Raw genomic sequence first — 27748 nt, 5'->3', positions numbered from 1 at the left:
GCAAATACTATTTCTAATCCTTTGATGAAAAGAAGGCATCCGTGACCTTTTTAAAGGTCTGAAGCAGCGTTTCCGCCAAGGCGACAGCAGTCTGCCTTCAGCTCCTGTTGCCAGTCTGGGGTGACGCGTCCTGGGGAAGAACGGGTTCTTCTGGCCCAGTTACCTCACGTGCTCCTGAAACAATCGCTCTCAAAAAGTAAAATTTACTTAATGAACAATTTTCCTGCATTGAACACAATGGATTCTTTCTCTAGTGATTCCAGAGTCTGGGTGGGTGCGTCGGGGTCTCTCGGAATGTTAATGATGAGGCCCAACAATCGTGGCCGGGTCCCGCGGAGCCTGAGTTCCACAGAGCGACCTTCTCGTGTAACCTTGCTCTGCTCCCATCTTGGAAGATGGGGGGACCCCAGCAAGCATCAGGCCTCCCAGAGGTCGGCCCGCCACCCCCACGCCCCCCTGCCCCCCCGGCAGTTCCCAGCGCAAACACCCCTTCCTCAGACGGGTTCCCAGGTACGCGGTGTGGACGGCGTCCCCTTGAGACTCTGGTCCAGGAAGGCAGTGTCCTCTAGCGTCCCCTGCTGCCCCACTCAGCTGCAAACAGTCCGCTTCTAGCGCCTTCGCAGGCGAGTCCGAGGCTTGTTCCAGCAACCTCACATCTAGATTCATGAATAATTTTAAGTTTAAGAACTTTAAAGACCTTGGAAGACCCGACTCGTCTGCACATTTTCAGGCCACGTCACGAGCGGACCCGTGTCACGGCGGCTTGGGCCGTCCGTCTTTGAGCTCCGCATCACGTCGCGGAGAGAAACGTCGAGGACTGCTTCGGGGTTATAAATCCAACGACCCCATTCAAAACGGAGCCACGCCTGGACAAAGAGGGCTTCCTACGAAAGTCAGAAAACTCCGTCTCCACCTAAAAGTACCTTCGGGGCCACCTGGCTGGCTCAGGGGTAGAGCGTACGACTCTTGGTCTCGAGGTTGTGAGTTTGAGCCCCACTTAAAAAAAGGTTAAACTCTACCTTTTTTTACTTTAAAAAAAAATGTTTTAGTAAATTTAAGACTGTTTAGAGAAAAAAACAGTCTCGTGGATTTTACCTTCAGATAACTCACTGTACATCACGCGGCTCTTCTGCGTCTCTGGGTTCGCGGGTCCCGTGTCTGGTGAAGGGGAGGGGGAGGGTGAGTCATGCCGTGGGAATGAGGGACCAGACGTCCTGATGGGGCCCCTCCCCCCTCGCACTCCTCCTGGCCGGACCGCAGGTCACCGCCTCACCACGTGCTTCCTAGAACCACCGCAGTGATCCTGTTCAAACTCCAGATGTGATCTGGACTCTAAGAAGATGAACGGACATTCCGTCTCCGCACCAGCACTGTCCGAGCTCACTTGGAATAGCGTGTGCCCGCATCCCGCGGCTGCTGGGGCAGAGTCCGCCCACCAGAGCGTGAAACAACACATGGTCTTGTCTCAGTCTCGCAGGAGAGAAGGTCAAAGTCAAGGCGCTGGCAGGGCCGTGCTCCCTCTGAAGCTTCCAGGGGAGCACGCTGCCTTGTCTCTTGCCGCTCCTGGCGCCGCCTGCTCAGACCGCAGCCGGCTCCCCTCTGCCTCCCTCGGCTACTGCCGTCTCCCCTCGGGCCACACACCTCTCCTCCTCTTCCTCTCCTAGGGCTGTCGTAGTTGACGAAGTCCTACCCAAGGGACCGCATCTCCACTTGTTTCTTCCTGTGAAGTGCCTACGTCCAAACGGGGTCACACTCAGAGGACAGCGCCACACCCAGTGGAGGACACAAGTCAACCTGTGCATTTACCTTCCCTGTGAAGAAAACTCCGGGCATTGCTGGTTATTTCCTAAAGGAAGGGTATCAACATTATAATGTAATTTAGAATACATTATGGAGTGACACCATTGGAGAGGACTGGACTGTCCCCTCAACTTCCTCCGGCGTATTCACGTCAGACATCGAGGTCAGACTGTCCTTAGCGATGCCTGGTCCCTGCTCTTCGCTCTGGCACGAGGCAGGCACTAAATAAGTATTTTTTGATTGGTTCATTGTTACTGAGCAACTCCGTGCTACTGATGTATGTGAGTCTTGCAACAAACAACATAAGATAGAGTTAATGCTTTTCAAAGATACGTACGGTTTTATGCCTAAATTTTTTTGTACCAGATCATCTGAGACACCACATGGAAGACATTATGCTTTTTGAAAAGACTGTCTATAACACCAATTATAATCAAGAATCCTTTTTAAGTGCTGGCTCTATTAATCAGGAAAGAACAAAGAGATGATATTTTTACAATGTAATCTAGAACTCATACGAGCCCTTTCATGCTAAGGCGCAGTGGAGCAGGGATAGATATCTTTCTTTTAAATGCTCAGTATTACTCCCCGAAGCTACAGGAGACTATCTCGGCCATATGCGCTAGTGTTTTCTCCTGAATCCCCCAAAGCGAGAAACATCTTACCCCAGCATCTACGACATGCTACTCTGTGGTACGACAAAGCGGAGAAGGAAAACAGTGCTTCATGTGCATGACTCAAGAAACAGACCAAGAACCACATGAAACACGGGGCGCCTGGCTGGCTCAGCTGGTTAAGCCTTGGCTCAGGTCATGATCCCAGGGTCCCGGGATGGGGCCCCGCATTGGGCTCCCTGCTCAGTGCAGAGCCTCCTTCTCCCTCTCCCTCTGCTACCCCCACCTCTTGCTTGTTCTCTTTTTCTCTCAAATAAATGAAATCTTTAAAAAGAAATCACACGAAACAGGAGTTTAAAGATGATTCTACAGTCACCACTCCCTACACCCCAAAAACTGATCACCTCCATCATTTCCCGTTGGACTGATACGGGGGCCTCAAGGGGGGCCCGTGGGCCGCACCAGGGCACAGCAGGGCAGCCCCTGGGGCGCCGGGCCGCAGCTCACCGTGTGGGAAGGCTGCTACAAATGCCTCCTTGGGTGGGACGCGGGAAGCGTGAGCGTTGACTCCTCCAAACTGCTGAGCTAGCGGGAGAGCGGGTTTCAGTGTCAGCCTATTCGGACCTAGAGCTACGAGCTCACAGAGCACCCTTAGGATTCAAACACCATTGCAACCAAGTCCAAACCAGCCCCTCCGCCAGACCTGCGCCACCTGCCTATGACCGCAGATCTCCGGACAGCCAGCAGTTGGGGAAACGGTTGAGGGCACGGAAGGAGAAATTCTCGCGGAGCGGCCGCGGGCTTGGTCCTGCTCCCTGCCCCTGCTCCCTCACCGCACAGGGCGCTCGGCCAAGGGGTCAGCATTTCAGGAAGGCCCTGGTGGCCTGGGACAGACCCATGACACAGAATTGGAAAGGAATAGACAATAAAAAGAAGTCAAGAGAACTGCTGGTTGACCAGGGAGGGAATGAGCGCAGACCTTCGCGCCTGCGAGAGGAGGCGGGTTGTAGCACTGCGGAGAGAGCTCTCAGATTTCTCCGCTTTCCCCCAGGCTTGCATCCGACCTGACGCCCTCCACAAACATGTGGAGACGCTTTGCACGGGAGCACGGCGGTTGACCCATTTCCACCCAGCACCAAGCCAAGAAGAGCACTTCCAGGACCTTTTAAAAATACCGCCATGGGTGCAACCTGTGTCTTCCGAATACGAGTACGGATGGCAGGTGACTGAAAGGCTTTCGCTGAGATTTTGAAACAAGGTAAGAATCCTCCCGTAACGGCAGAGTGCCGCCTTGTCTCCCTCAGCTCTCTCCGCACGAGCGCACACCCCCTCACAGGGTTCCCGAGGGGCCCGGGTCTTCGTAGCAAGCACATGGGCTTGACCCTAGAAGAGAATGGAACCGAGCGGAATGGGAGGTGACGGTAACACCTTCAAGTGGACACGAGCGGACTCCGTCTCGTTATGAAATCTGCAACAGAACGTGTCGGGTTCCTCCAAGGGAAGTTCTCGAAACCAAAGTCAAACTATGTCTCAGGAGACGATCAAATGGTAGGTTGGGGAAGACATAAATGCTTAAATGTCGCGATGCCCGTATGTTGTGCCCCACGGACACGACCCGTTCACGGAGGAGCCCGCCACATCCCCGTCCTGCAGAGCGGCAACCTGCTGACAGGCTGGGTTGAACGTGGGGTCCCAAACACACAGGCGCCAGTGACCCTAGTCACAGGCGGTCGTGACCCCAAACCACTGTTCCAGCAGGGAAGGAAGAGTCTCACCGCCTACAAAAGCTCACTTAGAAAACAGCAGGGGCTCTCCCCGAAAGCTGAACGCGCACACTCTGCGAGCTCCTCCCAACACCTCCATCTCGCCGCGTGTGTGCACGCATAGGTACACGTACGCCTTATTCTGTGTGCGTGCGTGGGCACGTGTCTGTGTCTGTGTGTATAAACCTACACACGCCGGCACTTGCAGGAGAAACTCCGGCCCACAGGCTCCATGTGTTGCGATAAGAACATATCTAGAAAGCAAGTCAACGAACGGTAAGTCGGTAAGGGCGGTGCGTGGACCAATGATGAGCCGCTGCGGATCCCAGTCAAACGAGCCCCACGGACAGTGTGGTCCTGCCCCTCGGCCGCTCAGTACAAAACAGCCCACGAAGCCGAGTGACTCGTGCCGCCCGTGGTCTGTCCAGCTGGGAAGCCCTGCTCGAGGTCAGCGGCTAGAACTTGGCATTTCCACTTTATACGATGCTCCAAGGACACATTTCCTAGTGACCCTTGAAGTGAAACTGAATGTTTAATCTGGCTCCAAGTTGACTCTTTGTGTGTGTGCACGTGTGTGCTCAGACCTGTGCCATTAAGACCGCTAAAAGCCAGGGTGTCACGCATTAGAGTCCCCCGCTGCCTGGCCCCTGCAAGCTTGCTGAGCGCAACTTCATACCTCGGTGGGCCAGAGAGCTTGTCGGGCTGCGAGCTGCCCTCCCTGCGTGGCCTCTAACGGGAGCTGAGTGTGCTCCAGGTCCCACCCACACGGCCACATTTTAGGGTGTGTTTCCCCACAGATGAAGAAAAAGAGCCTTGAAAATCCTTTTAAGAGCCCAGCTGACCTTGTGGTCAGGAATCCACTTCAAAGCGAGAAGAGCGGCAGGTTCTCCAAATGAATGCAGAGGTCGGGCTGGGGGTTCCCCGTGCCACCACAGACAGGACGCTGTGACCTGCTGGCAGGGAAGCAGGAGAGAAGGCCCTGGACGGACTGGGGCGGCTGCGTCCAGTGAGCTGGGTCTGCCAGCAGCCGCCACTTTAACAGGCGGTGGCTCTAACCCTCGGTTTCAGACAAGGCCGTGAACAAAGCGACCCTGGGCCTGGGCTCAGCTGGGCTCACCCTGAGGTGGGGGTCGGCTGGAGGAGACGTGGAGCCTGGTAACGAGATCCCCGGCAGCGATGACCAGGGCTCTGGCGTGTCACCCCACCGTCCTGCCTTTTTTGTCAATAATCTTGGGTAGAAACTAAAGAAAAATGGGATTGACCTAAAAGAATGAATCAAGACAAATACAACAATGAGTCATTAAACAACACGTAGGACATAAATAAATGTTCTTTTTTGGCAAATCCTCTAGGCTGGTGGGTATTTTAAGTTTTACTGAGGAAAACAGATGTAAATTTTACGAAGAGGCTGGAGTCACTGGAGCAGAGAAAACATTTTTCTCCTCCTCTTCCTCTTCCTCCTCCAAATCAACTCCGAGTCCATGTGCAGTTCATATGTGTGACCTAAACACTGATATGAAGTTCTCTGTGTGTTCTGAGAAAAGTCTTAGGGCATGAGGACTACCACTATAATCTGCATCTTCATCATGTTTGAAATGTTACGTCCTGTGGCGTACATGGAGCCCAGCGAGCAGGGGTCCAGACCCTGCTGCGACCCCAGCTCTGTGGGGAACCGCAGGGACCCTGAGCCCTTGTCCTCGAAATCAAGGGCTGAAGGCACACACAGAAAAGGTAGGAGCTGGAGCCTCATTTTACACCATATACAAACACTGGCTTAAATCAAAGACCTAACCCTAAAACCTAGAAGTATAAAACCCTTAGAAGAAAACAGGGCTGACCTCTCTACCATTACATTTGGCAATGATGTTTTAGACAGGACACTAAAAGAACAGCAACAAAGGAAAAATACATATATTGCACTACATTGAAATGGAAAAGTTCTGAGAACCAAAGGCCACAATCAACAGAGTGAAAAGGCGACCCACTGCATGGGAGAACATATCTGCCAATCCTACACAGACAAGAGGTTAATATCCAGAATGTTGAAGAACTCCCACCCCTCAACAATAGCAAAAATAATCAGCTCAAACACGGGGAAAGGACTTGCATAGACGTTTCTCCAAAAAAGATATCCAAATGGTCCATAAGCATCTGAAAAGATGCTCAACGTCACCAGCCACCAGGGAAACGCAGACCAAGTCCACGAGATGCCACTTCACACCCATTAGGAAAGCTACTGTCAAAAGGAAACAAAGACAAAGACAAAAACAAAAACAAAAAAACAAAACAAAACAAACAAACAAAAACCCAGAATACAACAGATGTCAGCAAGGATGTGGAGACACTGGAACCTTTGTTGGGAATATAAGACAGGGCAGCTGCTGTGGAGTTTCCTCAAAAAGTGAAACACAGAAATACCATGTAGCCCAATAATTCTACTTCTGGGCACACACACACACACACAAACACACAACATACAAATGAAAGCAGGAATTTGAACAAATATTTGTATGCTCGTGTTCAAAGACGCATTATTCACAACAGCCCAAAGACACGAGCAACAAGAGTGTCCATCAGCAGATGAACAGATAAAAAGTGGTTTACACATACCATGGAATCTTACTTAGCCTAGAAAGGAAGGTCATTCTGACCATTGCTACATATAACACAGATGGACCTTGAGGACATTACGCTCAGTGAAATAAGCCAGTCACAAAAGTCAAATCCTGTACCATCCCATTTACATGAGGCCTCTAGAGTAGTCAAAATCATGGAGACGGAAAGTAGAAGGGTGTCTAAGCCTGTGGGGGGAGGGGAGGGACTGAAGGAAGGGGACATGGAGAGTTATTGCTTATGGGTACAGAGCTTACGTTTTGCAAAATAAAAAATGTTTTCTGGAGGGTCAGTTGTGATGGTTGCCAAAAGTGTGGATGTTAAAGCCACTGAATTGTACAGTTAAAAATGGTTAAGATGACAAAGTTTGTGTGTGTTTTGCCATAATTTTTGAAGTATTTTCCCCAAAGAATGACATCACTGGTCCAGAGTATAAAACACCTCTCAATCCGTGTGCAAGAAAGAAGCTACACCAAGCTCATAGACTTCTTTCTCTAAGGGAATGAAACAAGGATGGTTGTCTTAGAGGCACAGCGGGGTGAATTCACACCAGTGTGCTTTCTCACAGGCCTGCTTCTGTCATGGGGTCTGACATGTTCCCTCTACCTGGTATTAGCTCCCTCCTGTCTCAATCAACCAGACCGGCAGGTCTGGTATCTGTGCTGCTGCCTTAACTCCCTTCTCCAGGACAGGGATGAGATCCCACACTCATGACCGTCCATCCTGACTCCCATGTTGATTTTCATGACCTTTTATTTGAAACTTGGGACATTCTTTCTTCTTTCCCTTTCCCTTCTAGACTAGACTAAGTTTTTTCCTTGCTCTTCCCATCACACTAGAGCCCTGACCATGGAAATCCTCTGGCCAGAAGTTCTCTCTTCCTTGGAGCTGGACCATGCCATGCAGTTGGGAGTGTTACTTCTATGATGAAAGACCTCCTTGGAACCAGAACCCACCAAGGGTCTGACTGCAGACACCGGAGTATGACTCCCAGCTCTTCAGCCCGACTCCTCCAAGATGGGAAGGGAGATCCTTCCAGTGGCTGTGAAATCAAATCCCTGCAAGACACTGCCCTCAGCTAGGAGATACCCTTCCCCCAAGAGCTCCTCCCCTTCTTGGTGGTGCCAGCGATGGGGTAGAAGGACCTGGTCCCTGGGTTGGTGAGGCCTTTGCTGTAGATACATCTGTGCACAATGCTCCTTCTGCGCAATCTTCCCCCCAACTCCCCGCGAGGGTGGACCCCGAGCACTCCTATGAAACTCCCTCAAAAGTGGCTCTTCCCTTGAGAATCCCAATTCCAAGCAGCCAAACCCAGAAGTCCCACCGTATAGCTAAGACCCAGCACCCTCAGCTGTGTTGGATCCATGGAGGTCATGACCACTGTGTATCTCTAAAGAAGCAAGTGCACTTTCTAGACCTGGCCGGGGAGAAGTGAGGATCACACCTCCCACTCAAATTGACCCTTCAACCCCTTTCGTGTTTCTAATAACCATCACTCCTCCCCCACCCCCGCCAAAAAAAAAAAAAAAAAAAAGATCGACTCTGAGGACAGTGAGGACATAGAGCCTGGAGTTCATGCTCTTGCACTTCTCTGGACCTCCTTACAGGAGCAACTTCCTACAGAAGAAGGGCTTTGCACTTCCTGGTAGGAGTTCTTTTAGGGCATAAAACTTCTTTCCTCATTCTCTGGCTGTATTCCTCCTCACCTTCCCCATGACTGGTCATACCAGCAAAAGATGATAGAGAGACATTTCAAAACTGAGAAGGGAAATTATGATAGGAAGCATTTCAAACAAACTATATTCTACCACATTCACATACATATATATGCACAATCTCATAATTACAGACTGCTGACAGGTAGATAAAAGATAGACTGATTGACAAATAAATAATAGAACAAATAGATGATGTCAATGACAGGTAGCTGATAAATAGATACTCAAATTACAGACAGGGATGCCTGGCGGGCTCCATCGGTTAAGTGTCTGCCTTCGGCTCAGGTCATGATCTCAGGGTCCTGGGACTGAGCCCTGGGTCCGGCTCCCTGCTCAGCGGAGAGTGTGCTTCTCCCTCTCTCTGCCCCTCCCCCACACTCTCTCTCTCTCAAATAAATAAAATCTTTAAATAAATAAAAAAAGGATAGTCTAAATTAATGAAAACCATGAGTCATATACCATGTTTTCTAAATATACAGTTATTACTTTCAAGCACACAAAATCAAAGGAACTAGAAGCTGGAAAAGCACTATGGAGCCAGAGCGTTTCCATGATGGCTCACAGAGCAGAATCTATTTAAAATGTCCCCATTAAAATGCTTCAGTGTAAATAGCTATTGCCGATGCATTTGAAAATACCTTGCTCTTTCATGTAAGAAAACTTAATTAGCCTATTTAAGATGCTTCCTAAGGTGTTTCTTCCATAGCAATGCAGACCATCCTCGTAGCAATCATTTACAGTGTGCTCACTGTGGGCAGGCAGTGAGCCAAACTATCACACAGTATTTCCTCATTTAATCTCACAGCTACGAGGCAGACAAAATCTTATCTGCACTAACAGATGAGGACCCTGAAGCAGAGGTCACAGAGTGAAGGTGAAATAGATTCGGAGGAGCACAGAGGGTCTTCAGGGCAGTGAAATGACTTTGTAAAATGTTGTAACGACGGGGAAACGTCATCACACACCATCCAGACAGCCCCGCACTCGAACCTTCATGCAAACCTCGGCCTTGGGGGACTGTGACATATCGATGTCTGTTCATCAACTGTAACAAGTGTCCCACTCTGGAGGGAGACAGTGACAGTCGGGGAGGAGGAGCATGTGGGCGGCCAGGGACTATTTGGGAAATCTTGGTGCTTTCTGCTCAATTTTCTGTGATCCTAAAACTGCTCTAAAAATAAAAGGGAAAAAAATCTGCTGAGACTTCAGTTGGCATTGCACTGACTAGCAAAACCAGTTTGGAAAATGAACACCATAATAGTATTGAGTCTTCTTGTCCATGAATATAGTATGTCTCTATTAATGTAAGTCTTCTTTAATCTTTCAGCAGTGTTTTTTTCCCCAGCAGTGGTTTATAGTTTTCAGCATACAAACCTTGCACACGTTTTGTTAGATTTATCCCCATGTGTTACAGTCTTTGCATGTTGTTGCATATAACTTTAATTTCAATTTCCAATTCTTATTGGTAATACCTAGAAGTACAGGGAGCAGTGAGAGGATCCTGACCCCTCTCACAGCACCTAGCCTTTAGCTACTCCACAGACAGGGTCCCTCCAGGGTCCTGAGGGTTGGAAGGAGCATGGGGCTCCTCCCAGTGGCTTAGGCCTTTGCATCCTGTGAGAGAAGTGCTAGGAGCTGAGTTCAAGTCTCCCACAAGTCATGCCCTGGCCCTGATCTTTCTCACATACCTCCAAGGAAGGCCCATGGAGAGGACATGCAAGAGAGTGTGGGCTCGCATATGCCTGGGCCCCCCAGATTCTCAACTGTACAGAAGCCCCCACTCAGCTCTTTTGTTTTTACCCACTCCCACGGCCCTATCTTCCACCTGCTCTCAGCCACAGGTGAAAGAGATCATGTCCCAGCCCTCCCCAAGGGGCTTGTCATCCTTCAGGATAAAGATCCCTGGTTGCCTTGCTCTCTGATGGGTTCAAAGAAAGTTACAACTCTGTAGCTCAGCTGAATTTTCTCACTCCCAAGAACATTCTGTTTGTGATTTTCTGCATCGTAAGCAGAACCAGAGCCCCAAAGTCTTCTGTTGACGCAGTTTCTTTGCTTGCTTGCTTTGAACCAGTAACTCACCCGAGATTTTTTTCCCTTCAGAAGTGAGTAAAGTTTTCACATGAGAAAAAACAATCAAGAAGCAGAATTTGCCCCAATTCACAACGAACTTACGACCGCTTCTTACCTCCTTTCAAGGCACACAGAACTTACGTCGACTCTGTTCATGATCATGTACTCATTGGCCGAGGCCCTAGGCTGCAAGCCCCAAATCCCCGTGCAGTAAAGAAGGCGTGTCTGAGTCAGGACGCCGGGGTTTAAAAGCTTCATAGCAAAAGCTCAGCAGCTAGTGCTCTTTGTTTCAATTAATAGCTAGCACCAATGCCCTGTCCAACAGGGTAAGATGCAGCTGTAAGTGTTTTTTTTTTCCCCATGGAAGTAAAATAACGTGCACAGAAGGGTAGGTAGCCCTTATAAACTGAGATGCTTTTGACCCTCCTGATCTAATGGCTTGGGGGAAGGCAGAATGGGCATTCTGCTTATGCAGGAAAATGTTAAGTTCAAGAAAAAAAATATTTAACAATGAAATCTATGATTCATATACTTTACCTAAAAATGTGTAAGCAAAAAATACTAATAAAAAGTAATCTACAAAAACATGACCTATTCCACCTGCCACAACCTCCAATTGCCCCGAGAAGTGTGTTTTACGGTTGGTTTCTTCAGACCAGGACCCAGTCTGGGTGTACACATTATGTTTTACTCTGTCTCTTTCATCCCTGTGATATGCAGTGGTCCTTCCCCTTTAGACGCGTGCAGAGACCAGACCAGCTGTCCTACCGACACCCACACTGGGAATAACGGCCCCCAGGGAGCTCCACATAGGGAGCTCTGGACCCTGTGTGGGGTTACCTTCCATGCTGAAGTTAAGGATCTTGAGATGGGGAGACTATCCTGAATTATACAGGTGGGTTTGATGTCATCAAAGGGTCCTTCTGGGGGGAGGCAGGAGGGTCAGAGTCAGCAGATGGGAAGGCAGAAGTGGAGGGCGGGGTGAGCCGAGGCACTCAGGCGCCCCTGGAGGCTGGAAAAAGCAAGGAATCGGATTCTGGAATGGAGTGCAGCCCTGCCAGCACCTAGAAGAGCACTTCCGGCCACTGGAACTCTAGGTCTGTGATGCTTCAAACACAGTATTTGTTATATGTTGTATGCTGCCCTCAGAAGTCCTAAACCCCAACATGACCTGATTTGAAGAGGGTCACTGTAGACATGAGTCGTTAAGAGTAAGTCATCAGGCTGGGTGGGTTCCAATGCAGTGGGACAGTCCGTGTATGAAGACATTGGAGAAGTTCCCTCGAGGACAGAGCAGGGACCGGCCACACGGGCACAACGTGGGGACACGGAGGTGGCCGGCCACACCAGGCTCGGGCGGCTCCTGGAGTGGGTTCTCCCTCTCCGCCCAGAAGGAAGCGACAGCTGGCACCTCTGGTCAGGCGTCCAGCCTCCAAGACCGTGGGCATCCACGTCTGCTGCCCAAGCCCCATCCGTGGGACTGGAAAGGGGCACCGGAGGCCATTCCCGGAGAGCGGACACGGCCAGCTGTACGTGCACGCACCGCTCACCTGGGCTGGCCTCCGGGAGCCCACTTTGCCCGAGCGAGCTCCAAGGGAGGTTCCTGCTTGGAGGTCCCCGCAGCTTCCCAGAAAACCCAGAGTGACCCCAGAGACCTGAGCCCAGTCTTCTCCACCCTGGGCTCCCACGCTCGTGGGGCCGCCGCACCCACCCGTGGCCGGACGGTCTTCCCCAGGTTCCGTAGCTGGTCTGTCCCTGCATTCGGGTCGCAACCTGAGCGCCGCCCACCGAGAGCGGACGTCTCTACCCAGCGCTCTGCTGACACGGCCCCTCGCCCTCCAGCCCCACCGCTCTCCGCACACCACTGGCCGCCGTGTGGAATGGCGTCACTTGGTCGCTTATCTGCAGGATCGCTAAGACGGAAGGTCCCACACACGGAGACTTTTGTCTTTTATCTGAGTCACTGCGTCCTGGAGCCTGGCACAGCGCCAGGCACACGGCGCTCACTCCGCATTTGCTGGAAGAATTGAGGAGCGGGGGAAGGGGAGGGCTGGCTCCACAAAACGTGTGCCGGGGCCTCTGATCCCCACGGCCCCCGAGACCCTCGTCATTTTGAGAAGAAGCTAGAAATCGCGCTCTGGTATTTATCCTGTTACTCTAGAAACAGGCGTTTATGTGTCTGGATCCTGAAAGATTATGATTTCCTGAAGAACGGGAGGTTGTGCTCATGTTTCTGCCTAAAATAGACAGGAGATGCTGCCCCAACCACGTCTTCATGGAGACTTCGAGTTCTTTGCCTATAAGTCGCGCCCACTGTTTGGGTTTGCTCCCGTCGCTCTGGGGCAGGTGGGAATCGGGGTCCAGCCAGGAGAACCGAGCCCCCCCACCCCCGGGAAGCCGGGCCGAGGCAGAGACGGACGGCAGAGATGCTGCCGACACCGGCCGGCGGCTGACTCAACATGCATTTGGCACCGAGGGGTGTTTTCGTACTACATCTTGGAGAAAAATATGTCTTAATGATTCCCTAGAGAGGTTTATGACTCACAGAAACTGCAAAGTCGATGTCTCCACACCCAGCTCCCAGCTGCCTCTATGCTACAAGAAGATGGTTCTGTTGTTTTACTCTTCATTACATCAAAATATCTGCACGGTCATATACTACCCGACACTCTGAACTTTACCCGCACACAGAGCGTGACTGTGCAGGACACAGGTGTCCCGTCTCACCACAATGACTCAAAGTATCCATTTGAGATTAACAGACTATAAGGAACTTCTGCAATTCTTGGATTTTCTGGTACCCATAGAAACCAAGTCTGTATATTCTGACTTTGAACGAGCGGGAGAGAATTTTGAAAAGCAGAAAGGAGAGTCCCAGTGAGACAGCGTAGAGCCTGCGCGCTCCCGACAGCCCTGAGAGGAGCAGATGTGGCCGCAGGGACGCTGCCCGAGGCCTCCTGTTGCGCAGGGAGGCCCCCGTCACCTCGCTTTAATCCCAGCAGAGAACAGACCACTGCGTCGGACCCAGGCCCTGATAAAGCCACCAGCCCCGTTGGCGACGCTGGGGGTCAGTGACTCCAGGACGAGAACGTACAGCAGCGTGAATCGCTTCGGTCTAAAAGGCCCTTCTCTGCTGGTTCCGCGTTACACGGACCAAATCGCAGCATTTTGGATGCGTTGTTGGTTTTACCACCTGAAACACCGAGGGCGGGTCACGGACCGCGCTCCCCTGCGCCCCCCGCACCCCCCATGCTCCCCCGCGCTCCCTCTCGTCTGTGGCTTCCCAAGGACGGAAGGGGACAGAGATCAGATTCGTGTTCAAGGGCAGTGTCCTTACCCTGTCGGGTCACTGGGTTTCCTCTATGGCGGGACTGGTGCACTGTCCTTCCCTGGGGGCTCAAACACAGGAGGCCCTAGAAGACACCCCAGACTTGACCTTAGGGCTTCTCCGGCCCCAGTGCTCTGCGTGGACGTACCGCTGTACGAGGTGCTCGCCTTGCGGCCCAGCAGCCGCCGGGACACGGGTTGTGGCTGGCTGTGATGGGACATGGCAGCCTCCCTGGTCCGGGAGGAGCCGCCCCGCAGTCACTGCCCTGGTGGCCGGCCCGGGCCACCTCCACGGTCCTCCGTTTCCCAGCAGCTGCCACGAGGCCCGCACGGGCCGCTCGCGGGTTCACACGGGCCGCAGCCCGGACACAGAGCCACGCGGGTAATGTCCTCTGCTTGCCCAAACGTGGCACCGCGCTGCCCCGGATGCGGACCGCGAGACAGCAGGGTGGGTCCCGGTGGGCGCCCAGGGCTCCGAGAACGGTCCCGTCCGCGCTGACCGAGCCGTCCTTCTGTCATCGCAGAGACACACCCACAGAATCGTGCTTGCGGCCGGCTTGGTCCCAGAAGCAGAAAGAGGCCACGTCCTCCCACAACCCCTCCTGCCGACCCCACGGTGGGTCCAAACACGTAAGGTTTTTGCCGGCTCCGCCACACGACCCTCTCCTCCACATACGTTCCGGTCCCGGCACCTTGGCCAGAGCCTCTGAAGGGCTGAAAGCCCGGCTTCTGCTGGACAGAAGAACAGGAACGCGCGTGGGCCGGCAGGGAAGAGGGGACGCGGGTGACCCCAGCTTCGGGAGACGTGACGAGTGCCTGACAGGCAGGAGGAGAAGACGCGGGGACAGAAGCCCGTCCCTCTGTTCCCAACTGCAAACCGTCGCTGGAAACCTAATTGCTTCGCTCTTAATGGCTTCGTGAGTCCTGAGGCTTCATTATTCCTCTTGTCTCATTTCTATGCAGCCCGTTTGGATCGCTGCTTCTGTCTCTTTTTAGAGGAACAACGAACTGTGTCTGGAGCCCCGTGCGAGACGGGGCGAAGAGGATCTGCTGGGACGTGCGGGTGGTGGGCGAGGGCGACCCAGGCGACGACCGGGGACCCGACTCTAGCCCAGAGGGTTCTGACAACACCTGGGAAGCGCCGCACCCTCCTCGCGGGTCTCCAGGTCGCCCGAGGCTCTTCCCGGGTCTTGCTCCAGCCTGCGTCCCCCGAGCAGACAAATCAAGGGGTTCAAGACGCAGCTGCTCAGAAGTCGGGCTGCTGGTCACTGAGGAGGCCACGCTGACGGGTGCTCTGAAGTCACAGGTCACCGTGCCAGCAGCTGCCCACCTGAGCCCTGAGGAGCCAGGGGCCTGCAGCAGGAACGCCATCCGCAAGCATCCTCCGACAGCGGCGGGAGGGCGGCCGGAGCCGTCTTCCCTGCGCGGTACGCGCTCCCCGCCCCGCCCCAGCTCTTGGCCTGCGTAGCTGACCTCTGACCTCAGCAAGTGCGGCCCCACACTCTGTCCTGCCCTACAGATGTCAGGCTCTCCTCTGTCAAAACCCGGTGTAGAAGCTCAGGGGGGACAGGGAGACACCCCAGCCGTCTGGAGGAAATAAGAGTGAAGCCATGCAGATGTGGGACGAAGTATCAGGACCTGGTTTCCAGAGTCGACCAGAAAGTGGGGCTTGTTAATAAACAGAGTCCTGACGGCGCAGCACTTTAAAGACGTACACACCGAACGCCAGGACTTTCCGCGGTCGTTCTGTGAAATCGGGAACTTGTCTGAAACACCCGCGTCTACGACACAGAGGCAGGGACACGGTGTCGGGGGCTGAGCGGCCGCATCGGGGAGGAGCCCTCCTGCGGCCGCCCACTCCACACCACGGCCCCCAGAGAGCAGGGACAGGCTCCCGGCCGGTGCAGAGCCGGTGCAGAGCCTCCCACACACCCAGGAGTCACCTCTCCGCTCTCGGATCTCCCTTCCACGACCGGGAGTCCCTCCCCCTAACCCCGAGGGACGCGGCTGAAGAAACGCTTCCTGACGCCTTCTGCTGAAGGTGCTTCTTGTTTGGAGTTTGTGGTTTTTTCCAGACTCTCTGGGGGTCTCACCTGCTGTGTGTCAAGTGAAATTTGACCAAGAATCGCCCTTCTGGACTCGGGACACAAACACTCCACCCCAGTCCCGACACCCCAGGGCGGGGGGCCTTTCTCTCCGTGGCCGTGGGGAAGACGCACGTGGCGCCAACTTCCTGTCTCACTCGCCATCTTTTGTTCCTCCACAGACAGAGCCGTGATGTGAAATACAACTGATGAGAACCACACACTGAGATATTCGGACAGAAGACGTCCCAAGTGTGTCCTCTGCTTTAATACACGCCCCTGTGGGGTGCCTGGGGGGCTCCGTGGGTTAAAGCCTCTGCTTTAAGCTCAGGTCATGATCTCAGAGTCCTGGGATCGAGCCCCACATCGGGCTCTCTGCTCAGCAGGGAGCCTGCTTCCTCCTCTCTCTCTGCCGGCCTCTCTGCCTGCTTGTGATCTCTGTCTGTCAAATAAATAAATAAACAAATTAAAAAAAAAAAATACATCCCTGTGAAGAAGGAGCCCCACAAAGTAGCCTCAGCAGAGCAACAAGGCTGCAGCGGCTCCCGCGCCCTCTCCCTCGTCCTCTCCCACGTGCCTCTGGGACACACCCACTTTCCTCATCACCCTTCCATGCCGGGCACCATGTTCTGCCCACAGGTCGCCCATGAATATGCTTGATCCAGTGAATGAATGAACTGTGTTGATTTGAATGATTTTTCCCAAATTGGATTTTTCATCATCACACAGGTCAGACTGGCCAAACGTGAGACTTCTCTCTCTTGCTTCCCTCCCATGTCGGAGCCACAATCCTTCAGGAGGGCCCGTGGCTCCCCTCTGAAGGTCAACAGGACGTACAAGGAGGTGCGCGCTGCCCCCCGACCCGCAGGTGGTCGTGTAAACACGGGGCTGCCGGGGCCACACCTGTAGGCGGCCTCCAGCATCGTCTATCACAGGAGCGGCCTGTGGCCCCGTCATTTCTCAGGAAGCCCCCAACACCACAAACCTGTCACATATCCCCAGTACGTCCTGCAAAATTACTCCTAAAATTTGCTGGAACTTTCTTCTTTTATTTATTAAAAGTCAAAGTTAAGTTGATTTTCTACCATCAGGAAATAGTAATAATTCACTGTGTCTCACCTGCTGTTATAAAAAATAATTTTAAAGACATCGAGTTATTTTACTGTGACAAACCAGCATCTGCATTTCCATCTGATAAGACACATTGAGACTAGGAGATCTCTGGAAATAAATACTGTTAACGAATTAAAATATTCTCTGTTAGGGGCGCCTCGGTGGCTAAGTCAGTTTAGTCTGCCTTCAGCTCAGGTCATGCTCCCAGGGTGCTGGGACCGCGCCCGGCATCGGGCTCCCTGCTCGGCGGCGAGCTGGCTTCTCCCTCTGCCCCTTCCCCTATCTGTGCTCATGGACCTGCCTCTCTCAGATAAATAAACAACCTTTTTAAAAAAGAGATTCCCTGTTAATTGCACAAGCACTTCTGTGCATGTCCCGCTGCAGTCTCGGCGCTCAGGCTGGCCTGCCCGCACGCAGGGTGGGCACGGCTACCGAGCGCAGCGCCGAGAGCCGGCCTCCTGAGCCGGGCTGCTCACCACCCGTGTTAACCTGCCTGCAAGAAGCACACCAGAGGTTTCTGGCCGTCAGAATTCCCAGCGTAAGTACAAGTGGCAGGTCGGGCGTGGCTTGGCTTCTCTGAGACCCTGGGCGTGTGGACCTCGGCCATGTGCAGGGAGGCACTCCTTCCTTAGCCACTCCCGCTCCTGGGAGGCCTAGCGGCTGTCAGTCTGTCCGCCCAGGGAAGTCAGTCTCTGGCTCCTACATTCATTTGCCCTTTGACCTCTGGAATTGGCACAAACAGGGCTACACCTACTCTCCCAGGGAATACACAGTGGACACGAGGCCAAACATCCTGTCCAAGATGCTGGGAGCTCCTTGCAGAGCCAGGGGCAGAGCTGGGCTGCCCCCGGCAGAGCAGTGACAACCGCGTGGACTGGAAAGGCCCAGCAAAGACGAGGCAGCATTTCACCAACATGTCATCCTGGGACCGATCGATCGTAAGCCAGAGGCACCGGCTGAAACTGCAGATCGGCCGGCATGAAAGACCGTTTCTAGCACCAACAGGCCGTCTGTAAAGCCAGCCGTGGGCACTGACCCGCCCCCACAGCTGTTCTGAACAGTCAACAGACACGTACATCTTACAACTTTCATGCTTCGACGGGTGCATCGCTAAGCACCTCGGGAAATGAAAGCCTCTTAATTGTGCTGTCAACCTTCCCCAGTGACAGGCCCCTCTTTAAGCGGCCAGAATGCAGCAGCTCCAACAGAAGCCCTTGTCTTTGGCTGTGGTTCAGCTTTGGAAGGAAGCGCTTTCCTATCCCAGGCCCCGTGCAGACCAGGCTGACACCGGCAGCGGCAGCGGATGCCCTGGGCCCTTTCCCACTCCACGCCCCTGCGGGGCATCCTCCGCACAGTCCGGTCTCTCCCCCGAGTCTACACCCCTGACTGCTCCCGCAGAGGGGCCGCTCCCCCACTCTGCTGGCGGCACCCCGAGAGCACAGCCCCGCCCGTGTTCAGAGGCCACGGCGCCGACCTTTCAGCAGGTGAAACCGTGAATCCCTTCCACTCCCGCTGCTTATTGCACACGCCTGTGTTCACTGGTGACGACATGTCCTCTCCCTCTGGAAAGCCCAAGCCCAGACACTATGCCTTCGACCTCGGGGCGTGATTCTGCTTCCTATGTTTCGTGTACCCCTTTGGGGGGAAACATACTGGCCAGCATATAACCCCAGTGTACACTGTGCGTGTGTGTGTGTGTAGGCGTGTGTTCGCACACATACATTTCACTGAAACAACCGCTCGCGAGCTATGAATCTCCAAGTTCTGGTCCTCCCCAGTCCCGCCTTCCTCCCCAAAGAACCAGGCCCCCATAAAACGTGTATAATTACTTCTTGCGCAGTCTCTTCGACGGTGGGCTCCGGGTCCGGGTGCAGGTCCTCCTCGGCGGTCTGACAACAAAGACACACGGAGCAGCGTTAGTGCGGCAACAGTCATGTAAAGACCAGCGTACAGGTAGTCAACACGGAGGACGAACAACCTAGTCCCTGTCACAGAACAGGGCGTCCGCGCCAAGACCCCCACCACCTGCGTCTACTTGAAACCGTGTGAAGCTTCGCGCAGGAAATGGGTCTTTCTGCAACAGGCGGGGAATGAAGCCCTGAGTGTTTGCCTCCACAGCTGGGAACTGCTCCATCAGCCGAGCGTGGATAACTCACGCCACCAGCGAAAGGAGAGGCCTACCCGCGAGGTGGGGGCTGTGCATTTGCATGGGGCTCAAAGACTGACAGACAGGTACGGAGAAGTGACAAAGGGAAGGTGTTTGTAACCATTCTTGTTTGAATGGAATAAAATCAGAGTCTCGGCTGACGCTCAAAGAATGACTTGACTCAGACTGAGTCAAGTTCCTGGCCCAAAAACACGTAAAGGAGAGGGTTTCCGGAGGACAAGGCTTCACCAGGAGGGTCTGGGTCTGAGTCTTGCTCACTGAATCGTGGCTCAAAACTGACTGTTTAACCCGGGCCTCAGAGTCCCTGTACGCGTCCGGACAGAACGGCATGGACCATCGATGGATGCAGAGCGTTCCTGGGAGGACAGCCGGCCGGGGGCAGCCGGGCACCAGGACAGCCGGCCGGGGGCAGCAGGGCACCAGGACAGCCGGCCGGGGGCAGCCGGGCACCAGGACAGCCGGCGGGGGGCAGCCGGGCACCAGGACAGCCGGCCGGGGGCAGCCGGGCACCAGGACAGCCGGCGGGGGGCAGCCGGGCACCAGGACAGCCGGCCGGGGGGCAGCCGGGCACCAGGACACCCCACGCCCCAGACCCCTTGCTTCCAGGCAGTCTGCTCATCTAGAGGCCGTAAGATAACCAGCAGCGGACAAGCCAGACCGTAGATGTCAGGGAGTCCTATCTGATCTGCAATATTGAAAAAAGGGGCTTTTCCCTTCTTTAATGCATGATGACATCCCAGAAAGGTCAGGCTTATTCTTTTAAAAGAACACAAAAAGGACATAAACAGGTCAGCTAGCTCCCGTGGGCAGGTTTCTGCTCTCACCTTACTCGTCCTGTCTTCCGTTTTCTCACCTCCCTGCCCACCCCCCACCCACGTGTGCCCTTGGCCGCAGTAAGTCTGCTGCAAGCAGTGACTGAGAGCCCCGCTAAAACACCATGAGTGGCTTCTTCTTTAGCCCAGATTCTTCAGGAATTTTATGGAGGGCCCGGTTTTTGATCAGCATACGTCTCCCTGTCAATACACCTCATTCACTGGTCAAATATACCAAAATACTTCAAAACAGTTCGTAAAACCGCAAATACTCTCCCTCAACAGTCAAATGAGTCTCCCCCATCTACGTGTGAATGCAAAGCTGGTTTGTGTAAAGAGAGCCACGTCTCCGGCCCACGCGCCTCCAACCCAACCCGGGCCGGTCTGAGAAAGCAAGGCAAGGGGAGAGCAGCCTGAGTTAGAACAAACGCGGAACCCCGGAGTGCTGGCCGCTAAGACAGTCATCGGTCCTGTTAAATTTGTGCAAATGCGAGTCACAGAACCCCCAGCCCGCAGCATCGCAGCTTCTATCGTAGGAAGGGCCTGCGAAGCTTCTCACGCAAGGGTTTATGCTATTTAACTCAGAGTTCAGGGGCCAAATGTCTTCCCTGTATTTTGCCCAAGGTCTGGATAGGAGAGACATTTTAGTATCATACAACCTAAAACATGCGCAAAACCCGAAAGCGAAATGAGCCTCGGAGTCATGAAGCAGACAGATCTCCCCTCTGTGTGGGTTCAGAGGCCCCCCCGGGACCCGGAGGACCTCAGGACCAACGCTTCACGTTTAATTGTTCCAGAAAAAGCTCTGGTTTTCCGGGTTCCAAAGCAATAGGACTGGGTGCTCTGTCTCCAGAAAGCATACTGCAGACGGCGTTACAGTGCTCAAATGTTCACCCAGGAACCCCAAGGATAATTTCTTTTGCTTCGAGACCATCTACTTTATCCAATTTTCATGATTTGTTGTGAGATACACATCAGCCTCAAAAACTTTAAAAATTTGCCCTCTAAACGGGGTGGCAAGGCAGTGCTGTCCATGACATGTTTTTTAAGTAACATGAATACATACGTTGTTGCTCCATTTTCAGCCCATCTCCGAAATACTCACGACACAAGCTGCTCCTTAGAGCTCTGGTCAGTGGCTGCGGAGTCGGAAGCCCTACGAGAGATTCTGCAAAGCCCCTTGGCTTCCTCACTGCTCTCCTCCTTTCCAGACCTGCAGCCAAATCCTTCCCCACCTTGTGGGGCCCAGATTTGCGGGGGGGGGTCATTGGCAGCTAGGTCCCCCCCCACAAACATAGTTCAGATTGCTAAGAGGGCTTCAGAAAGCTCCAGGAAGTAAGAAAAGAACTTCTGGCTAATCGTTATCAATTCAATTCATTCATTCAGTTTTTTAAAAAACTCAAATCTCTCAAAAAACAAAACAAAACAACAACAACAAAAAAGAAAACCCTGAACTAGCAACCCTTGTGAGAGGCTCTTTTGAAGGCTCGGTCTTGGACACCAGGAACGCCATCCTGGGCGAACAGCATAGTCGATGACAGTCAGGAGCCGAGGTGTCACCTCTCTAGGCTCGGGGCTTGTCACAGCAGCAAAGACAAGCTGTTCTGTCAAAAAACAGGCTGCGTATGAACATAAGTCACATCTATGTGAAGAACTGAATTTAGACAGGATGCTGGGATAGGAAATAAAACAAAAATTGAAGCTTGGATTTTGTCAACATTTAGCAAGTTATTGGAATGTGCCATGTGGGAAAGCAGTCCGAGTCGCTAGAGACACGTGAGACCTACGTCTAGTAATTCCGCAGGTAGTCTGATAACGGACGGGGGTGGTCTCAGACGCATAATTGCATAACGCGTAAGTTTGAGGAACTTCTTCATGGGAAAATGTATGTTGATTACCTATAATTCAAATTAAGCAAATCAAATCCCATGGATCAGGCTTCCAGAGAGTTCCAGGTCCCTGGAGAAGCACGGAGTGAAACAGTATCACAGGTGACTCCCACCAGCCCGCCCAGGGGAGGGGCCGCCTCAGCGACACCTTCATTCCATTATGTTTTCTCTTTCTTTGGAACAGCCCCTCTCCCCCGGAGCACACAGTGTTAAGCCTGCATCATCCTGGTGCCTCCTGTTTCTTAAGAGGTCGCCCGGGTTCGCCCTGCTTCGGTCCTCAGCTGGAGCCAGCCGAGTTCCTACCATGGACGGCCACTTGTTGAAGGAAGACCAAACAGACTCGGGTTAGCTGGCGCCCCGGGAGGACCCCCACATACACACAGAGCTCAGGAAGCCCGAAGTTTGGTTGAAGAGCAACAATTTCTTTCTTCCCAGTGTTGATTTTCATTCATTTAATTGACCCCACACACCGCTGTGTGCGCGCGCGGGCACCTACATGCCCCCGGCTCGTGTCCGCGCGCACGGGTGCACCCACGCGCACGCCGCGCCAGCTCTGCACACATGAATACTCAAGGGTCCGTCCCATGCAAGTCCCCGTCGGTAGGAGCCCCTTCTGCCGCCCACGCCGCGCCGCCGGGCTCCCGCAGACGGCGGTCTCCCCGGGCACTCACCTCTATGTCCATGGGCTCCACCTCGATCTTCTTCCATAGCTCCAGCAACTGGGCAATCGGCATTTTTTAAAACTTCGCTCTCCGTCTGCTCAAGTACTGCGGGCGAGAAGCAGCAGAGGCCGGGCAGTGCGGAGAGGCGGTCGGGTCCGCGCCCGGAGCGGGAGGGTCCCGGGGTGGGCGGGGGTCAGGGGGGTCTGCGGTGTGGCCGCGGGGCGAGCGGGCTGCGGCCCGGGGGCTGTGGCTGCGGCGCGCGAGCTGCTGCCCCCGCCGCTGCGCTGGGCCGAAGAGCGGGCGGAGACCGGGCGCGAACCTGCCCTCGCAGCCTCCCCGCGGCTTCCCCGCCCCGCCCCGCCCCCGCCACTGCCACGCCCTCCCTCCCTGCCCCCACTATTTTACCTTAATTGGCTCTAAACGATGGGTGCAAGTTGGGTCTGAGGATGCTGCTGCCATAGAAACCGCATAGCAACCAAGGGCCGGGGAGAGGGGAGGCGAGGAGGGGGCCTGCGGCAGACTCTGCCCTTCTCGCTCCCGGCGCGCGCGCCCACACACACGCACACACACACACGCACACACACACACGCACACACTCGCGCGCGCACACACACAAACACACACGCACGCACACACTCGCGCACACGCACACACTCGCGCGCGCACACACACAAACACACACGCACACACTCGCGCGCGCACACACACACGCACACGCACCCCTTCCTTCGCCAACCACTCCCCAAACCGCAGGAGACCCCCGTTCGCCCTACCGGAGGGGGAGGGGGTGAGGCAGGGAGTCAGGTGCCGCGGAGCTGCTTTCCCTGCTTGAAGATAAGAAAATCCTGGCGCGGGGACCTGCTGCTGACCCGCCCGCGGAAACGGGGCCTCCCGCCTGCGCAGCCGCCCACGCATCCAGGGCGCTGGGCCCCCGCCGGAGAGCAGAAGGGCCCGCAGGACCGTGGGGCCGGGGTGGGGGGCCAGCAGGGGATGCAGCCCCCCACCCTCACCCCGCCGGCTCCCCGCGCGCCGCGGTCGCGCTCCAGCCGCGCCTGGACGCAGGACCCCGCTGGCGCCCCTGGCCACATGGCCCCAGAGCCTTCCCTTGGGAACAAAAGCGAAGTGGGCTGTTTAAATGGGCAATGACACCTCGCGTCCAAGTCCCCCAAGTTTGGGGGAAAATATTAATTCAAACAATGTAGGGTCAGTCGTTGACCAAGTTCTAGGAAGAGTGTTGTGCTCATCTGCCCTTTTTCTCATTTAACTTCCATCTAACGCGGATTTAACAACCCATTTTCATAGATGAGAGAAGCCTGAGGCTCAGAGAAGGAACTTGGCCGAAGGCACCCACCCACAGGCAGGGCCAGAAGGAAGGACTGGTGCTCCCAGTCTCTCCAGAGGGACCTCGAGCTGTGCGTATCTCAAGGGACCTTGTCCATCCTTGGTTCCTTCTCTTTCTGTCTCCTTGTCTTGTGTTGACTCCATTTCTCTCTCAGAACAAACGACCCATCTCCCAGACCTCTAAGTGCTACTCTGATGCTTGGTGCCCTCTTTGGGAAACAGTGTTAAAATCAAATACCTCTATTCATTTCTATAGCAAATTCCTTTATCTCTGAGAAAAATATTTAAGAGAAGGGCTTCCTGCTTCCAAAAATTATCAATCCCTTTGTCTTCTTTTCCTCTTTATAAAACCGTGAAGAAACCCAGTTGATTACAAAGGGAAAAAAAAAAAAAAAAAAAAAAAAAAAACTAGCTCAAATCCCAGAGACTCCATATTCCAGAGCAGAGTTAATGGCAGAGGCTCCGTTCCACTCTCGGTATTGATTTAGGCAGCGCTCTGTCCACAAAGTCAGGCCAACAAGATCGTGAAGATTAATTCCATTCAATAAAAATAATAACAATGTTGTTTGTTTTCAAAGCCTTTGCTGATAGAGCAGAGTGAAGGGTTTCCACGTGTTCACTCTAATAGGGTGATTTGGGGCATAGCATAAGACGTCACAGATTAACAGCATAAAATGAAACGATGTTTATGTAATAAAGATAGGGAAACCATGGACAGAAAAAACAACGCTGGTGAGGTGCCAAGATCGTTTCACTTGAACGACCGAGAACATGGAGCCCCTACAGGCAGTGGGGAGGGAAGTGAAATTGAATGTCTTATTGGGCGTTTGTTAAACGTCCACTTTCTGGAATGTTCCACAAGCACTCAGAGGTAGGCAGACTGCAGGAAAACATCACCCTTTGGTTTGGAGAAGTAATCTGGAAAAGGACTTGGTTGGGACCTCCTGTGACCGGCCAAGGCCCCTGCTGCCCGCTGAGGAGGGCTGCCGCCCCCCCCCCCCCAGGAGCCGGGCCTCTGGCTGACGTGCTGGGACCCAACCAGAACCAGCCGTCATCAGACACAAAAGGGCTATTATTAAAGGCACATCTTTAGGAATTGCTGCAAATGTGGTTCATGATTCAGCATGATGTCCCTTCTCAGACTTCGCAGGTGTGACCTCACAAAGGCACTGAGAGTCATTTAGCCCGTTTAGCCCGTGCACAGGTGAGGCAGAGGAGCCGGGAGCGGGGAAGGAGCCGTGGAGAAGGGCCTGATGTGATCTGGGAGCTCTGGAAACACAATCCCGGGCTTAATCACTCTGCACTGTTGTCTCCTGAAGCAACCAAGATGATTACGTAAAAACACCCACCCCGGGGTATGACCTCTGCGCTCATTCTTAATCCTGTGGCACTTCCGTGAGGACAATCTACCCAGACGTGGCACCCGGTGTCCCGGACGACAGAAGACCACGCACATGGACCACAGGCAAGACCAAAAAATAAATTAAAATTAAAAAGACAACTTTCAAAAACACATCATCGCCCCAGGGGAGTATTAGCCACGTGGAACGCTCACAGGGCATTAAGAGGCATGAACAGTTAGAGGACAGGAAGACAGTTTTTTCAGAAAGGAGACGACGGCTCTACTGAGTACCTGAAAGGATAAACCTTCAAATAAAGGACTCAAGAAATCACGTGCGGTGGGTCAGAGTGTTCAATCAAATGCCAAGAAAAGTCCTCGAATAACGTTTTCTTTTTTTTAATTAATTAATTTATTTATTTTAATAAACATACAATTTTTTTATCCCCAGGGGTACAGGTCTGGGAACCGCCAGGTTTACACACTTCACAGCACTCATCTAGCACACACCCTCCCCACTGTCCATATCCCCGCCCCCCTCTCCCGTCCCTGTCCCCACCCCCCCTCGAATAACGTTTTCAAGAGGAGCAGCACTTCCAACCGCTGATTTCCAGGAACCCCACCCACAGGCGTCAACTTCCGAGAAGAAACGGCCGCGGGGGGCGACTCGCTGAAATGTGTCTTGGGTGAAGCACGCCCGGCAGAGGACAGGGAGTGCGGGGGACTTCGAGAGTCCCTGGCCGCGGGATCACCGCGAAATTGTAGTGGGGAGGGGCGCGGGGGTGCCCGAGCTCCGGGACGGAGGGTCCCGTGCAGACCCGCTCTGGCCACTCCCCACTGACAAAACCCAAAGGCCGAGGGGCCAGTGGTGGTGAAAGACGGAAGGATTTTTTCCGTGAGGCCAGCGCCGGGAGGACAGTGAACGAGGGTCCAAGGCGATACCCAAAAGGTGGAAAACATTTCTGGGTTTATATAAGGAAAATGCAGGGTGATAGCGGCCGGGTGCGCGCCGGAGGGCAGAGCCGGTCGGTGACCGCTGCCGCGGAGTCCGTCGCGGGCAGGTCTTGCTGGCCTGGGGCCACCCTTACGCTGCAGGGGTCGGTTCAGTTCCCATCTTGGAAGCTGCTTGGCCCACAGGGTCTTCCCGTGAGCCAAGAGACCAGCTGGAAAGAAGAACCCAACTGGAAAGTTCTGGGTCAAAACAGAGGCAGCTCAAGTTTTCTTTCAAAATGAGATGCGAACAGGGGCCGTGCTCCCTGAAACCTGGCCTCCAGGAGAAATGACTCTCTCGAGGACATGAAAACAGAACTTGGTGTGTCCCCTGCCCTTCAAGGAAGGAGAGGAGAGCGGGACGGAGCCCCTCCAGCCTCTGGGTCTCCGTAACCGAAGGAGGCTAAAACCTCCGGGGCGCGGAAGTGAGATCCGGAGCCCGACTCTCCTGCTTGTGCCGCGAAGACCCAACTGGTCTGAAGCTCCTGCCGTCCACAATAGTGCGGAGAAGCGTGTGTCGGGATCTCAGCCAGCGACCCCCGCTAACGTGAGGGCTCTGGTGCTCGAGATGCTGAGTCTTCTGCGTTGTGATGGACATGTTTGACTGACCCCCGTGGTTTAGCTCAGGCTGGTGCATTTTGCAAGTTGATGTGTTCAAAGGATTTGGTAAAATGAAGAGAATGATTCATTTCTAGGGGCGTGATCACCGGCCCTGGTATTTCCAGGGTGTCACGAAATCCTCCCAAATCCTCAAAACCAACTCAATTTTAACAAAAGGCATGTTAGCCATCATTATCGGTTGAACTGTGATGTCCCTGCCCCCATCCCCAAATTCACACGTTGAAGTCCTAGTCCCTTGCACCGAAGAGTGTGACATTATTTGGAAATAGGGTCTTTCTAGGGTTAACCTTAGAAATAAATCTACCAGTTATTTCACCAGCCAAAGACGGATTTATTGGGGAATAAGAGAGGAATTGCCATCGGGGGCAGACAAGCTGTGGCCGGACCTTAGGGGAGTCTGGAGGACAAAGGAGAGGCAGGAGGCTCTGTCAAGAGCGAAGGAGTGAGGGGGAGGCGGTTGTAGCCGGAAAGTCCGCGGGGGTTGGAAGTCTGGCGGCGTCTTCTTGGCTGAGCTGATGCAGGTTGAGGAACGTGTCTCTTCCCCCAGTCGGGAGGGTCGTGTCCACGTGCAAGGTCGAGTCCACGTGCAAGGTCGAGTCCACGTACCGTCTAGTTGATCTCTTCCTGTGGGGTCTGCAACGACTCCCCGTGTGCCTCACAGGTGGAGGGAGCGCCCCCACCCAAGCTCCCCACTCCGCTGTAGTGGGGTTTTCTGTTCCCGATGTTCACGGTGTTGTAATTCGTTGAGATCATACCAGAGCAGTGAGCCCTCATCCACGGCAGCTGGCGTCCCTGGAGAAGGGAACCGTGGACACAGGGAGAACC

The 27748-nt window shown here is 53.8% G+C and overlaps 1 protein-coding gene across 2 annotated transcripts in view; it reads right to left on the bottom strand.

The window, feature by feature from the left end:
- The window catches only part of RPS6KA2 (ribosomal protein S6 kinase A2), a 296857-nt gene extending 273869 nt beyond the window's left edge, over window positions 1–22988 (bottom strand). Inside the window, exons 1-2 of one of the 2 annotated variants that reach the window (XM_082730472.1) lie at window positions 22642–22988; window positions 18932–18991 (exon numbers count right to left, since the gene is read on the bottom strand). In XM_082730472.1, coding sequence (XP_082586598.1) covers window positions 18932–18991; window positions 22642–22704 — 123 coding nt within the window. In that variant the 5' untranslated portion in view covers window positions 22705–22988. The remainder of the gene's footprint in view (window positions 1–18931; window positions 18992–22641) is intronic. The other variant, XM_082730475.1, reaches the window with a different exon arrangement.
- Window positions 22989–27748: the final 4760 nt, after the last annotated feature.

Source organism: Mustela nivalis (assembly GCF_964662115.1).
Source record: "Mustela nivalis genome assembly, chromosome: 5".
Taxonomy (NCBI): domain Eukaryota; kingdom Metazoa; phylum Chordata; class Mammalia; order Carnivora; family Mustelidae; genus Mustela; species Mustela nivalis.
The sequence above is the reverse complement of the archived record's forward strand: the minus strand, read 5'-3'. Positions and strand labels throughout refer to the sequence as shown.